General features: G+C 32.0%; 2 protein-coding genes and 1 pseudogene across 3 annotated transcripts in view; 1 reads left to right on the top strand and 2 right to left on the bottom strand.

The window, feature by feature from the left end:
* LOC123269049 (tyrosine-protein kinase Drl) overlaps nucleotides 1–17196 on the top strand; it is a 238310-nt gene that overhangs the window by 46583 nt on the left and 174531 nt on the right. The gene's annotated exons all lie outside the window — the stretch shown is intronic.
* On the bottom strand, nucleotides 8911–10475 carry LOC123269148 (DNA translocase FtsK-like). Its single transcript, XM_044734723.1, has 2 exons — nucleotides 10326–10475; nucleotides 8911–9888 (listed from the first exon to the last, which is right to left on the bottom strand). Exons 1-2 carry the CDS (start codon nucleotides 10335–10337, stop codon nucleotides 9442–9444), a joined length of 459 nt encoding a protein of 152 aa, XP_044590658.1. The 5' UTR covers nucleotides 10338–10475; the 3' UTR covers nucleotides 8911–9441.
* LOC123269006 lies at nucleotides 11233–16863 on the bottom strand (annotated as a pseudogene).

Below are 17196 nucleotides of genomic sequence, written 5' to 3'. Positions count from 1 at the left end.
GTATTTATATAAAAAAATTCAAATTTTTAAAAAATAAATTCATTATAAATTTGTCACTGTTTAAAAATATCAATTCAAGGATCAAATTGATCATTATATAATTTTTCTTTGCATATTTTTAGCTTTCAAAAGTCTAAAAAAAATTAATAGCGATGAAAACATCCCGACTTTTCTCTTATCGATTACCGAAAGTGAAAATAAAGACAAACAATGACATAAAAGCAACCTCATAATGGTATCAACTGGTTTGCCCATAAAAGCCTTCTGTATTTATAAGACTAAGTCCATCAGCGCCAGATTATTCAGATGGCCAGTATGTCACATGGCTATTATTAGATAGACTAAACGCATCAGGAGGTAGACCACAATCTTCACCTGATCCTGTCATATCCCATCATGACGCAGCAGATTTCCTCGGTCCTTCCATCCTTCCCGAAACGACTCCATTTCCTTCTCTTTATCTTCCCCGACTTCGAGGAATATACACCCAGGTTATATACAGTCAGACTTGATTAAAGGTGTCATTGCCGAATGGTTGTCAAGGATTTCTCATTTTGTCTTCTCAAAAGATTATGTTTACTAAAGTCTTTGGCTTTTGAAACACTTTTTAAACGTCTCTTAGAGCACTTTCAACTTTCAACAGATACACCTATTTTCATTACGGCCCAAAAAATTCCACCACGCTTCAACGAGTTTTCCCGGCCTTACATCAATCTCGGAAAGTGGTAATCCGTTGACTTTTATTGTTTTCAAAATGACAGTTTTTCGACACTTATTTTTCTCTTTACAACAAAGCGATACTGTTTCTTCATGCTCTACAATGGACAATGAGACTCATCATACCTGCTTAAAAATATTATCTATATTATCCTTTCCAACAAAACTTATATTTCCACTTATTGTATGAACTGAATTCTTAAAATCATAATAAGTTCTTTTGATTTTTTAATCTTCAAAGTCATCAGTTTCGACCGTCCGGAAAGATCTTGAAAATATATCTATAACAGGAACAGAGTCACGTTAAAAAATGGACTGAGTCTTGGAAACAGAACAAAATAAGTTTATTTTTAGATAAAAATATTCCAAATTCTCCGAAAAAATCAAAAGTTTAAATTTTTGGAAATTCAATCCTGCTGCGTGTTAGCTTCTTTATGTCACATTTTAGTTTCTCAACAATTTAATCTACAAAAGAACATCTGTTTCCTATTTTGTAAGCTTTTAAATAATTTCTAAATCCATTAATTCAAAATTTTAGTTGCAAATAAGGTACCGGCGGGTAATAAGGCCTAGCTAAGGGAGATTTTGAAAAAAATCGAAAATATTGCATTTGATTATTGAAATGTAACATTAATTTTTATATTAATACATTAGCCATAAAATATAATGGAGTAATGGTAATTTTCACCATAAATAAACACAAAATAAAATTTTCCACCATAAACAAACACAAAATTAAATTTTTTCATAAAAACCTTGTGAATAGGCCTTTTACTACGGTAGGGTAATAAGGCCTGCGGGTCAAACATACACGCATAAAACGATTTTGTTGAAATAACAAAAGACGGGATAACTGAAAAATTTGTTCTGGTAACAAATGAGTGTAGTTACAGCAATAAATCCATTAGTTGCATTAACAAAATGTTTCAAGTTGTACCAACAAACCAATTTGCTAATTCACAAATCAATTTGTTGTCCTAACGAAATCATTTTGTTGCTGTCACAAAATGACTTTGTTGCTGTTACAAAATGATTTTGTTGCAGTAACAAAACTAATTTGTTACTAAAATATTTTCCAAATCAGCTATAGCTGATTATAGCATATTTTTAAATGATGTATTCTCTTTATTACTTTAACAAATTATCTTTGTTACCCAACAAATTTTCTTTGTAATTTTAATAGAGTAATTTTGCTATTTAAAAAAAAAAATTTGTTATACTAACTAAAGTATTTTGTCGAATCAACTTAAAGATTGTGCTATAGTAACGAAACTGTTTTGTTGTTATAACATATCAATAACTTGTTTGAACCTAAATTTTGTTATTTTAACTTATAATTTGTTATCCCTATGTTAACAAATTAATTTGTTACCATAACATATCTTAGGTTATTTTAACAAAATTTTTTTCTGCGTGATACTGAAAATAGTTATATTATATACTTAATACAATTGGTATTAGAGATCAATCATCACTTAAATTTAGCGACAATACTTTTTAAGATGTTGATAAAAATTAGAACAATGATTTTAAATTATTAAATATAAAATTATAAAAAATATTTACCATTTGCTCAAACCGTTTTTTAGGAATTCTTCTGCGCTACTTTAGCATATGACGGATGATGAAATATAGAAGACAGGGAACACGGAGAAAAAAGTATTGCTATTATAGCGATCCAGTGGATCGTGAACGTAGTATTGTGATTAGCTCAAAACAGTATCGTCATTTTCACGATATTATAACCTGATATACTCTATACTTCGGATTCTTATATGAACTTTCCATGGTATAGTGAATATGTCAAAACGTATTGCGATCATAAAGAAACGTTTCCTTTCTACGGCGAAACGGATCGTGATTATCACGATCCACGACGCCTTCAGCGCCGCCTGAACCAAGTCTGAAACTCTTACGAGTAGATTTGTTTACAATTTTGGTGATGAAATAGTGATAATTACATAAATTAGTTAATTAATATCAACAGCGATATGGATGATTGGGTTGTTGATAAATTACTCGAGTGGAATCTTGAAAAACTTATGTCGATTTTTTAAGGCTATAGTAAAGAAATAAATCTTCCTATTTTAACTGTGTTAATGTCGTGTCCGTGGTTATTGTATATAATTCTACTGCGTTGATAAGAAGAAACAATGTACATTATATATTGTATTAAATAAATAAAATTCTTGTTTTCACAAAAGTCTTTTTTAGCATATATGATTTGATCCCATACTATTTTATACAAAAAAAATATAATTGTATGGAGTACGTTCAGTAATAAAGGAGTAAAAATTCCATTAAAAAATTTTTTTCTTATGACAAAAATATTTGCCTCTTTTAAATGAATATTTCGATAATACAAATTTCTAGGCTAATAATATTTGTAAAAATAAAAAAAAAGTTATATAAGATAAAGTCCAACTGCTGTAAGTCATTATTTAAAAATTTTTAAACCTAACCCAATTCTTGACTGTCATAATCTACACAAAAATTTTAAACTAATCAAGCTACAATAGGAATTTTTATTAATATTAATAACAATAATATACCAAAAAACTAAAAAACCAATAATCTGCAATAAAATATAATCAACATTTAATTAAAGACAACTTAATCATCTTATAAACCATACACGGAAAAAAAAATATCGTTAAAATGACTATCCAACGTATCCTCAAATGACGTTTCCTTAAAATAACAATCCGGATTTCTGATTTAACGATTCATTTGTTTGAATTAAAAGCATACAGAGAATAGCTCTTGTAAATATATGTAGTTTCGTCAAAACAGGCAACTGTTTCGTTAACGTGAGGATCTGTATAGTTAAATTAACTAAATGTAACGCTAAAATAATGATATGGATCGTCATTTTGATGATCCGCTGTATAGCTGAATTGGCTATACAACGTATATCTCTAAAAAAAAATGACTATACGGCGTATAGTCAGAATAACGATACGTATCCTTATTCTGACGATATTTTTTTCTCCGTGTAGCAATATAGACACTCGATATCCGAATCCATGTGGATCGTGATAATCACGATCCACTAGATCGGACATATGCACATCTAAAGTATAGTCATACGAGGATCGTGATCATCACTATACTGTATCGTGAAAATAGCAATACTTTTTTCTCCGTGAACGTTGTATCGGGACTCTATAAGCTTTTCGCGACATTTCTATGCTAGACGCTTCTACTAGAGAAGCTTTTAGCGGAAGCAGTTATTTTAAATATCATTTCTATCACTTAGGCCTTATTACCCGCGGGTACCTTACGAATCATTTCATTGAATTATAAATATTTTGGATCAATGAAAGCTTCGTTCATTTTTCGATTAAGATATTTAGTACCTAAATAATTCTTTACACAATTGTATCGCTGTTGAATAAAAAGAAAAAAAAACATACTATTTGCCAACGGATACTGATTCCAATTGTTTGGATTGCACGAAGAAGAAATGTATCAAGGGGTGAAACTGGTTAAAGTTTTGAAGTCAAACAAGACTATGGAAGTGTTTTTTGTGCCGTTGAATCAGGAGAAAAACTAGTCTCTTTTCATAATGGCTGACTTCATGAAGGCAAAAATCACAAAGTTAGGGACTGCTCGGCTTTCTTAAAGGTCTGATATGATGCTGGATATAGTTTGCCGGCGAGGGGTGCACTATTTAGTCCCGAGAGATGCGCAGCTGTCATCTAGTGCATCCTGATTGGCCATCAGTTACCGTCGGCCATGCTGAATTTTTACGGCCTAGCTTCTTACTACAATGAAATCAAACGTGTTCAAAAAGGATCACTGATGCTGTATTGGGATCCAGGATCATCGTCTCCTATTTCACCGGAGAATTAAAACCGTTTTGCTCTAAATAGTAGGTGGCTTTTTTCTTCAAAGTCGACGTCTATGTTTTTTTTATTCTTTTATTTTTCAAAGAGTTAACGGATTAGCGAATGTATTTGGAATAAATCTAGCTGGACTCTAACGCAAACATTTGAATTTTTGGTTTGGCACTCTTCAGTGTTTTTGAAACAAATCCCGTGCGACGTCGACGTTGTCGTTAATGCAACTCGAGCATATGAAAACGTTTTCAAGTACTTATGTTTCGAAGGTACCCGTTAATGTATATGTATATGAATATGTGTACATGCAGTACACAGATAAGTGTGTGGTTGATATTACAATAAGACCCGGTATGTGCAGTAGAAAGGGTAGGAGATGAGAGTCGAATTTACGAGAGGGTTACAGGGATGTCATCCACCGCTGGCGGGACGCGTGTGTGACCACCCTCGTAAGGATTAAGCGCAATTATTGGAATCGCGTACTAAACCACAATGAGATTCACACGCTTCTTCTCTATACAACAATTTATTTTAATTTAATTCTTTATTTATCTTTTTTGAATAAACATCTCTTGTAAAATCAATCAAATTAATTTTGAGCTTAAAGTTTGGAAAAATCAATTATATTTATAAAACTCTAGATTTTATTTTTAATTCTTTTTTGAGTGTCAAAAAATTCAATAAAATTCAAACATTATAAGCTTAGAAAATAATTAAAAAATTTTTTGATCAAATATTATTTTCAATTTTTGATTTATGATGACATTAATTATTTATTGCATTAAATTTATCGAAAAAAAAATTTTTAAAACAAAGAAATTAATAAGGAAGGTTTTAGCTCAAATAAAATTTTTTTATAAATCTTTTCTTGTATTAATATATTTTTATTAGAAAATATTTAATTTTTTTTTTAAACTGATAATTTTTAGATTTATTTCTTATTTTTAGATCTTCTTTTTTTAATGTTAAAAAATTTAATAAAATTCAAACATTATAAACTTGAAAAATAATTAAAAAATTTTTGGATCAAATATTATTTTCAATTTTTGATTTATGGTGACATTAATTATTTATTACATTCAATTTATCGACAAAAAAAAATTTATTTCGAACTAAGAAAATTAATAAGGAAGGTTTTGACTCAAATAAAATTTTTCTTAAAGCAAAAAAAAATTTTTTTATAAATATTTTCTTTTATTAAAATATTTCATACGAAAATATTTAATTTTTTTATAGTTATAATTTTTAGATTCATTTTTTATTTTTAAATCTTATGTAATATACAAAAATAAATTAATTAAATTATTAAAACAAGAAAATATAAAATTATTGGTGGTATACAATCGATGATACCTTTTGAAAAAAATGATTGAATTGATATTCTAAAATAGAGAAATTGATTTATAAAAAAATAATTCCAAAAATAATCCCGAAGTCTTATATAAAAATCAAAAATGATTTAACACTTTAGAGCTCCAAGCAATCCAGCATTATTGTCGTCTTGCTTAACCCCCTCAGGACCCTCCGAGCGACTGGCTGATGGCTTGTTAGGTATAAATAACTCCGATAATTATGTTACCAATGCGTCGAAGGACAAAGAGCTCTTGAAACGAGTAGAGATGAATTGATGCAAGGAGAACTCCAGGCACGAGAGCAATGAGCGTGGATGATGGTTGATGGCTCTAGTTCGCAATGCCCGCGATTCATAATGTGTATAAGTATATACTAATACGAGTTCAACAAAACCACCACCACGACCCACGACGACGACGATTACGATGATGGTTAGCCTGGTAGCCCAGCTGCCGGTAATCCTCCCTTTGTAATTTACTTCCATGCCCCCCTGACGCCAGTGGCGCGGGCCCTTCAGGAGTTTTCAATCCTATACTAAAAGTGCTTTTATTTTTACTAAATTATGCCCGACTCTAAATAAAAAATTTTTTTTTAAACGCGTTTCAAAAATTAATAAATAAAAAAATTTTTTTCACAAATTTATTCATTAAATTAACGATAAAAAATTTTTTTAGGCCGAAAAAATTAATTTTTTTATCAACAAATTATTTTTAATAAATTATTAGAGTTAAATAAATTTATAAAAATAAATATGAAGATAAAAAATAAATTTTTTGGGGCTGCGCCAATGGTTGACAGTTGATGTCACTATAGACGTGCCCTACGGATAATAGAGTCCGCGACTTTAATGGACTCGCTAATCCTCTTCCCTGTTTGACGGTGAGGGCACTTTATTGTACGTCACACATATGTGTAGTATATATTTATTATTATAGAGCAGATATAATAGAAAATTACCGAATACATAGAAGAGACTGGATAGGAGCAGGGGTGGTGACTGCGTGGCTCAAACTTAGGGATGAACTGGCCGCACGTACCAACTCTGTCGACGCGTAATCGTCCTGCTTATGCTGAAAGGATCATCAAAATAGGGACTGCAAAATAGAAGCGATGGAGGCCAGAGCGACAGTACAGAGTTTAAGTGTAAAGAAGACAACTTCAATGTAAAAAAGGACGGACTTTAAGAGACATGTCAGGATACATCGCTGTATATAGCAGATACGCCCCTTGTGTGCAACCACTGGTGCGATGATACCTTGATTTCTCAAGTGACGAGTCAGGCACCCTCTCACTACTCTGTACCAAGCAACATACACGTGGTTACTTGTACAAACTTACCTGTGATACAAAATACGTATTATATTTTGTTTGATTTAATTAATTCGATACAGGATTCTTTTTTTTTCATGTTACTTGAATTTTTTAATTAAAAAAACTTATTTCTTCAATCAATATGTTTTTTTTTGTTTTTGTGAGGGTAAGAAAGTCTTATGATTTAATTAAAAGTAGAAACTTGCAATTATTTTTGATTGCCAAGAATTAAGAATTGTTATTGAAGAAAGTTAACCTCAATTATATTTTTTTTTACTTTTAATTTTATCTACATTATTAAGAGAATAAGAAAAATTTTGTGTTCAGGATAGTCATATGATAAAATCGGTTTTTTTAGTGAAATTTAGTGTAATTGCAAAAGCCTTGACTTGAATTTGTGCCTTTTCAAGATTTCATATCATTCTCATCGATAGCAAATTTATGATGATAATTATTTAGGCTGCATTCGAAAATGCTCTATCTCTAAATACATAATTAAGAAATGACTTTGTATCTTGTGAACTATTGACATTTTTAAAGATATAAGCTCATCCCGATGTTACGGTCATCGAGATCTTTCATTTGAGTACCCACATCAATTTTTCATATATTTTATATATTTATATATATGAATATATGAAAAATATATCGAAAATGCATATGGGTACTCAAATGAAAGCTTTTAATGAGTGTAACATCGGGATGAGCTTATATCTTTAAAACCGTCAATAGTTAAGAAAGTACAGTGCAGTTTAACAAAAATAATTAAGAAATGACCTTGTATCTTGTCAACTATTGACATTTTTAACGATATAAGCTCATCCCGACATTACACTCATCGAGACCTTTTATTTGAGTACCGACATCAATTTTTCATATATTACATATATTTATATATATATGTATATATAAAAAATATATCAAAAATGCATATGGGTACTCAAATGAAAGCTTTTAATGAGTGTAACATCGGGATGAGCGTATATCTTTAAAACCGTCAATAGTTAAGAAAGTACAGTGCAGTTTAACAAAAATAATTAAGAAATGACCTTGTATCTTGTCAACTATTGACATTTTTAACGATATAAGCTCATCCCGACATTACACTCATCGAGACCTTTTATTTGAGTACCGACATCAATTTTTCATATATTACATATATTTATATATATATATGTATATATAAAAAATATATCAAAAATACATGTGGGTACTCAAATGAAAGCTCTTGATGAGTGTAACATCAGGATGAGCTTATATCTTTAAAAACGTCAATAGTTAAAAAAAAATTACAGTGCAATTTAACAAAAGTCATTATTTAATAAAGCAAAATTTTATTTATTTATGGTTCACAAGTCTCGGCAGTCACATAGTGACTGCAAAGTTGCTAGTTATTCATTATTCAAATAGTGTTAAAATAAATTTAATAGAAAATTTATAGGACCCATAAATTGAAATTACATCAAAAACTTAAAATTATAATAAACTTACTATTGCAAAAAAAATTAATAAAACCATGAAAGTTCATCCATTTAGGCGAAGACCTTTTCAAAAAATTTCCTTATTAATTATATAAATTATCCAAAGGAAAAAAAAATCACATTTATAATTATTATTTCTTTTCAATCAAACAAATAACTAATAAATAATCCAAATTAACCATTAATTAGGTGAATAAAAGCGGCCATGAAAAGAAAAGTAAAACATTCTTTATTAAGTATAGCTTGAATTACATGATTAAGTAAGTGATCTTAAGTATATAAATCATATATTATTGCAGAAAATTACACTGAAACAAAGCACAGTTACTAGATTTACAATCAGGTCGCGAGAGTAACTACAAAAATATATCTACATACATATACAGAAATATGCAGTCTAGTGAGTGAGTAAAGATACAGATCAAGCAGTTACTCCACTTGCTCCCTCCTCTCCGGCGTGTGCTAAAGTGAAAGCAATTGTGCAGGAGAAACGAGCCAGGAAACGTGAGTACTCTAAGCGCGGATTCATTGGGTCAGTGAAACGAAAACTAAACTTGTCAGTTTGAATTTATGTATTAAACAATCGATTCTTCTATTAATCTACACAATAACTTTCAATTTTTTAAATTCATAATTAACAATTATTCTAAACACTACTGTTTTATTTAATTTGATTTCTTTCATTTGAAAAATTAATTAATTAATTATTGTAACGATTAATGACAAAGAAACTTGAATTATCCCTGGTATTGCGGGTTCGCTTGAGGGTACTGAGGTTGAGGCTGAGGGTACTGAGGCCCAGGAGCTGTTTGGGGTTGCTGAGGCTGCTGAGGTTGGTACTGGGCCGCGAACGCAGCAGCTTGATTCGCGTAATTCGGCTGTTGCGGGTTGGTGCCGTATTGCACTTGAGGCTGGTACTGATGGGCCGGAAGCTGACCCTGGGCAGTCTGGACCGGCTTGGCGGGTGTCGCGGGCCCGAAATTAGGGACAGGTTGTGGTGGAAGGTGGACCACTGGCTCTCGTGCCTGCTGGAGCTGGAGCAATTGCTTTATGTTTGCTGGCGCTTGAGAAAATGGTCGGTAATTCAATTGCGGCTCTTGGTAATTTTGTGGTTGAGGCTGCGCTTGTGGTTGAGGCTGATGTTGAGCGTTAATTGTCATTACTGACGCTAAAATCACAGCAATCTGCAGAACAGAGCGAAAAGTATTTAGATTACTTATAAAAGAACTTTTTTTACTGATATATAATCTGATGATTTATAAGTTAGGTACTTAATTTAATTTATCGCAAAAAGTTAGTGCTTAGAAAATTTTAATAAAAAAGAAAATTGCTTACTAGTAGATATACAGAAAAAAAATGTTGCTTACTAGTAGATATACAGAAAAAAAATGTTGCTTACTAGTAGATATACAGAAAAAAAAATGTTCTTGAATCAAGTATACAATTTTAAAGAGCTTAATATTCTTGATTTGAGTAGAAAAATTCTTGGTTTAAGGAAATTTTTCTTGATTTAATAAAATGTTTCTTGATTTAAGGAAATTTTACTTAATTTAAGACAATTTTGCTCTTGAATCAAGTTAATTTTTTTTTCTGTGTAGAAATAGAAATTGAAAAAACTTACAGAGAACTTCATAGTTGTTAATTAGCAGCGTTTTGATGTTGGTGTATTGGGTTTAAAGGGAGTCCTCTAATCAGAGGACGAGATTCTGAACGAACTGAGACAAAACAGCTTGAGGAGACTTCTATATGGGCGTCGTTTTCCATTACCCTTTACTCAAGTTACTAGAATATATCAGCCACCACCAACTTTCATGCCCGATTGGCAACAAATTTTTAGCGCAAACCTCGCGATACATTATATTGTCATTATACAAAATATATAACCTATCACGTAATCCTTCTCGTTTACCTACCTGTTGACAGCTTACAAGCCAGGAAATGATTGCAAGTTTTATATTTTATTTTTTTCGTTTCCTAAGGTTGATTAAAACGGGAAATATTCATTTCTTATAATAATTATGCATCAAATAACAGTATTTTTTTTTGGTAAAAAAAATTATTTTTCTGATCATGTTCATAACTTTACAATTAATATAAAAACTTTTCGATAAAAAGAAAAGTGGTTTTTTTCAAGTATGTAAACTAATTTTCTGATGCAATATTAAATTTACGCGTCAATAAATAAAATAGTCGCAATTTAATTTTATGATCATATTTATCTAGATGCTAATTTCATCAGAGTCATTATCATATTTCTTATTGAAGTTCATTGCCCTGACTCCATACGTTAAAAAAAAAAAAAAAAAACAGAAAAAAAAAAGTAAAAGTACAATTTGAATTATAAGAAAATAAATTTATTTATTTATACAAAATAATTTTATTTTTCAATAAAAATATAAAATCTTAAAAATAATATTTATTATATAAAATAAATGAAATTGATTAAAGTTTTTCTAGTTATACATATTTTAAACTATCACATTGCGTGAATGAACCAGTTTTGCTCACCACAGCTGCAAGAGATTATGTTACATATTTTTAACCGTCGATAATATTAATTCCCCACCAATCGGTGTTGATTAATAATTAGTTATTTAAAATAAATAAAATAAAAAAATATCTTTATCGCCGAAGAAAAAAAAACAATTTCATAGATCGTAATTCAATTACTCAACACTCAATACTGATTTTCGGTAACAGGACGGACGTTATTTTGTGGTGGCTGGGGGAACTGCGGGTACTGTTCCTGAATTTGCCGATTGAAGGCAGCGGGAAGGGCGTTGGGGTGGTATTGCGGCCGGATGAGTTGAGATTGAAGGTTCCGCTGTTGATTGAGTTGATGATTGACTTGCTGGAACTGGGGCTGCGCTGGCAAATCGGGTTGATAGGCTGGCGACTGAGGTTGAGGTTGAGGTTGAGGTTGAGGTTGCTGGTAGAAAGGATTTGGCTGCTGATACGCTTGAGATTGGGGTTGAGGTTGACCTAAAGGCGATGGTTGATAAACTGGAGCTACAGATTGAGGTTGCGGTTGCGGATATTGGGGCTGATACTGGGGCTGAGGTTGTGGAGTCGGTTCTTGGTAAATTGGCTGAGCCTGATGTTGAGGCTGTGGTTGTTGTTGGTAAGGCACAATTGGCGCAGGTGCAAATTGTTGAGGCACATAAGGCTTGTCTAACTTGTAACTGATGCTATTTGCGATGATATCATAAGGAACTTGAGATTGGAACTGGAGAAGCTCTTTTATCGAACTCGGAAGGTTTGTTGAGTATTGAGGGGATGCTTCTACTTGTGGTTGAGCTACTCTGCGATACTGAGAAAGATCAACTTCCGATTGAGGCTGTTGAGGTGCTTGATTAGAGTACTGCGGTGCTTGGCGCTTTCGTCTTTGATTGCCAATCACTTTGGCAGCGCTGTAAAAGAACAAAACTCGTTAGTAGCTGCTAATTATCAATATCAAAAGCTAATAAAAATATCTAGATACCTAAATTGTTCAGGAATAGCACTGGTGTAAGGAGTTTGTGCTAGGAACTTCAGTAATTGTTCGATATGAGCTGGGCGATTCGTGCTGTAATGAGGTTGAGGCTCGGCTGCGGGTTGTTGTTGAGCTTGACGCTTTTGACGTTGATGTCCTTGTTGAGCGGCTAGTCTTTCGTATCTGGAATTAGATTTGTTAGATAAGGTTGATAGTTGATGGAAATAAGGTTAAATGCAGAATAAGTACCTCAAGTGTTCTGGAATACCGTTGACATAAGGAATCTGTGCTTGGAATTTCAATAATTCTTGCAAATGAGCTGGGAGATTTGATTTGTACTGAGGTTGAGCTTGACGCTTTTGACGTTGATGTCCTTGTTGAGCTGCTAGTCTTTCATACCTACAATTAAATTTCCAATCCATAAAAAAAATAGTTTAAAACTATGCGGGACTATCAAAGTATCAAATTCGAGTATAAAATCATTTTTAGATACCTTAAATGTTCCGGAATACCGTTGACATAAGGAATCTGTGCTTGGAATTTCAAAAGCTCTTGCAAATGAGCTGGAAGGTTTGATTTGTACTGAGGTTGAGCTTGACGCTTTTGACGTTGATGTCCTTGTTGAGCTGCTAGTCTTTCATACCTACAATTCAATTGCCAATCCATATAAAAAACAATTAGAAACTATGCAGGACTATTAAAGTATCAAATTCGAGTATAGAATCATTTTTACACACCTTAAATGTTCTGGAATACCGTTGACATAAGGAATCTGTGCTTGAAACTTCAAAAGCTCTTGCAAATGAGCTGGAAGACTTGATTTGTATTGAGGTTGAGCTTGACGCTTTTGTCTGACACGTTGGCTATGACGTACTGGTTCTGGTTCAGGTTGTCGTTGGAATTTTGGTTGGGGTAGTTCTTTCTCCTGAGCTAATAAAGCTTCGTACCTGCAATCAAACGGATCAATTATCCAAAGGGTCAAAGTATTTGCCAACTATCATTAATAAAATTACCTCCATTGCTCAGGAATATGATTTACATAAGGAATTTGCTGTTGGAAGTTGAGCAGCTCTTGAATACGAGAAGGAATATTTGTCTGAAGTTTTGGTTGTGGCTCAGCTGGTTGAGCTTGTTGAGCTTGTTGGGGTTGTTGGTGGTTCGCTTGCTGGCGACTACGACGAAGCTGAGCAGCTTGACGTTTCTGTCGGCTGTATCCTCGAGGTCTTCCGCGATATGGACGAGCTCGTTGTTCAACCGGTTGATGAGCTTCTGCTGGTACTTCATTGACAGCTGGTTCTGGTGCTGGAGCTGGACGTAGTGCTGGTGCTGGTGCTGGTCCTGGCGCTGGTTCGGGTTGAGCTTGTTGTTGAGGTTGGTACGCCAATGCACTGTTGAAATCATACCTGACAAAAAAAAAATGAATTTGCAAGCATGAAAATGAATCTAATTGATAAATTTTGAACTTTTAGAATATTTTTCACCTGAATTGTTGAGGAATGATATTTAAATACGGAATTTGCTGTTGGAATTGCAGAATTTGCATAATTTGTGGTGGCGCTTTGTTGAACACTTTGTAATTCAAATTCTGTTTTCGAACTGGAGCTTCTGGTTGTTGCTGATAAACTTGTTGCTGTTGCTGTTTTTGCTTCCTGTGTCTAGCAACTGGAGCTGGAGCTGGGGCGTATTCTTCAGGATTTGCAGCAGGTTGGGCTCGCGGGGTATTGTGGTAAGACCTCCAGTTCACATTAACTCCTGAGTAACACACTTTGCTTCAGTAAAATACTCTAGGATCAATTCGGCTGCCCAATTTTAAAACATAGTAACTGCAAAATTTTTATACCTGATTTTTCTTTAGTATTGCTGCATTTTTTATAACTGTTAGACCTTAATTTCAAGTATTTTTTCTTAAAGATATTTATATTAAAGTATTTTCTATTCATAAATCAAATTTTTCATCAATTTGGCGGGTAAACTTTTTTTTAATGAAAAAAATTGGAAAAAATTTTGAAATGTTAGTTACTGTGTTTTGAAATTGGGCAGCCGAATTTAACGACATAATTACCGCTATTAGGATCTCTGTACTGCAAAGCACGTTGCCCTCCTTGATTGGCATCATAAGGACCTTGAACAGAACTTTGACTGTGTCCATCAGTAGCTCCTTGAATCTGGAAATTGGCGTTTCCATCAGTAGCACCCTGAATTTGGAAATTAGCGTTTTCATCGGTAGCTCCTTGGATTTGGAAATTGGCGTTTCCGTCTGTAGCTCCTTGAGTTTGGAAGTTTGCGTTTCCTGCTGAAGGTCCGTAGTACTGAGCCCTACCGTCCGTAGCGCCATGAATTTGGAAATCAGTATTTCCGTCTGAAGCGCCTTGGATGTTGAAATTAGTGTCTCCATCACTCGCACCTTGGATTGAAAAATCCCCAGTGCCTAATGAATCTTTTTCGACAAACAATTGTTAATCATTTATTAATAAATTCAATATTGCCAAGTAGAAATGAAATCGAGTTTTTGGCCAGTAACTAGCCAGTTCAACTAGACTTTAATCAGAAACTGGCCAGTTTCACAAGAGATTCAATAAAACATGGCGACTTTGAAAAAACGCTCAATTTTGAATTGAAAACTTGGAGCTTATCAAATTTCTCATTCAATCAGGAATATGAAAAGATTTGTTTAAAAAAATTAACAATTAAATTCAACGTAAATCAACGATTGATAAAAAATTAATGAATATAAATTTATATACCAATGTTTACGACTTAGTTGTAGGTGGCGCGTTTTCTAGTTCTTACTCAATATCGCTGGCCAGTTACTGATTTAAATCGAATGAAAACTTGATTATTTCTATAAGGGTTTCAATATCGACGGTCTAATTAGCAAACTATTTGTACGAAAAAATAATTAGTTCAAAATTTATTATCACTTTAAGTAACCATTTAATATCATTAATATCTAATAGAGATATAATATTTAGGTTTGGATCATTCAAATAATTTATAATTTGGTTACTGCTACATCAAAATGTTCAAAAATCACCCTCTAAAAAATAAGAAGTAGACGAATTGCTAATTAGACCATAGATATATATAAAAAAAAAATTGGAATTTAATTGTGGAGTCTCTAGATTTACCTTTTTGGTCATCATAACTAATTCCCTTTTGATTATCATAAGTTAATCCTTGAGCTTTTCGATTACCATCGCTCGGTCCTGAAATTCTGAACTGAGCTGCACAATATGGCAGTACCACCAGTAGTAATACCTGCGAAGTTAATTAATCAGATAAAGCAAGTTAATAAATAACCACGGAGATTTTAATATAATTTTAATAAGAGAGAGTAAAATGTATTTCTAATAGATAGAAGCAGCAGGTGGCGGAAATGAATCAGGAAATTATAAAATAATAATTAATGTCCTGCGATAAATATTTGTCGTGTTAATTTTTAAAAAATAATTAGACTTATCTAGAGTAAGTAGGCACGCGTTTATATTTATAGAGGCAATAAACTATCTTGTTTTCTCGGTAAATTAGCATAATGCTGCTTCGACAAGTAAAGTGGAAGGGAAAGTTGCTGGTTCACTAACTGCATTTGCTTTTGCTTGTTTTATTTGTAAGGACTTTGACTTACATTATGTATTATATATTATATATTTATCCGTATAGCGAATCCACAATAATGATGAGACTAAAGAGCGATTTAACCTTTATGAAATTTAACAAACGACTTGCAATTGCGGTTGATGTCTTTGTTGGTTATTTCACTTTTATGGGGCTTCATCATTTGAAAATTAATGGTTGAGAAACTTTCGATGTTTTTATTCGATGATTGAGTCTAATTCAGTTAAATAAAATCTATATAGGCGTGTCATTACTCCGATATTACGTGAATAGAAAGTGAAGTATAATTTAGAAGTTGCCTTTCCTCGTATATGTTTGTTTGCTACAACTTTTCTGGGCGTGTTATATGTGTTTAAGATAAAAAAGAGACTGTTGTTTTATTTTTCTAATTTTTTGTGTCTCAATAAGTAATAACTAATTTTACAAAGAAATATTTTTGAATAAAAATATAATTTATACTCAATTTTTTTGGTAAATAAAAAAATTTTCCGGTAAAATTAAATAAGGAAATAATTTTTAATTAAATTTATAAATATTAATGAATAATAATTATTTAAATTTTCCGTGCAAGATTATTTATTTAAATTAAATAAAATCAAAATCACAAAAAAATTATTTTTAGAGCAAATCAGAACTCAGAAAAATTTTTTGCAAAAAACACAAAACACTTTTTGAACAAAATAAAAAATTAATAATTACTTCACTTTATTTTTTTAATTTAAAATTTAAAGAAAAACTAGCAAAGAATGATTTATTTTTTAATTAATTGTTAATAAATGATAAATTTGATTAAATAATTAGTATTTTGTTTGAATTATGGACTAAAAAATAAAAATCTATCGCGCGATACAAAAACTGAATAATTAAACTAAAAATACAAGTGTAAAAGGTGTTAATTGTATGTAATATATAATATTAAAAATAACTTACGAGCAATCTCGTCATGATGAAGAGGCAATGCCCTGTCATGCTCAAGGGTGGAGTGTGTCTGAGGCGGGCGCGCGGCTCTCGAAACCACTTTATAGGCGAGGGTAATAGGCGAGGGGATGTGACTCGTGAAACCCACCTCCATTCCCTTTTCAACGGTTGCAAGTTACCCAGCTACTGTCTGATAACTCCACAGATACAATCTTCAAGTCTCTTTCTACAAATAATACCACTAATAATTACAATAAATCATAACTTATTATTATTACATTTGTAATTTATTGTTTAACAAGTTGAGTTACGGGTCAGGTTAAAATCTCCGACTGAACAAACTAGTTAGAGGTCTAACGGACTAACCATAATGTTTTTTATCGCCGCGAGACGTAATTACGAGGTTTTTTTATTTTTGAACTTTAAGTTAAAAAGAAAACTCACTGAATTATAATTATTGTTATTATTTATAAGGTAAAGTAGGCGA

Source organism: Cotesia glomerata, linkage group LG1 (genome assembly GCF_020080835.1).
Source record: "Cotesia glomerata isolate CgM1 linkage group LG1, MPM_Cglom_v2.3, whole genome shotgun sequence".
Classification (NCBI taxonomy): Eukaryota; Metazoa; Arthropoda; class Insecta; order Hymenoptera; family Braconidae; genus Cotesia; species Cotesia glomerata.
This window is presented reverse-complemented; position numbering and strand designations above follow the sequence as displayed.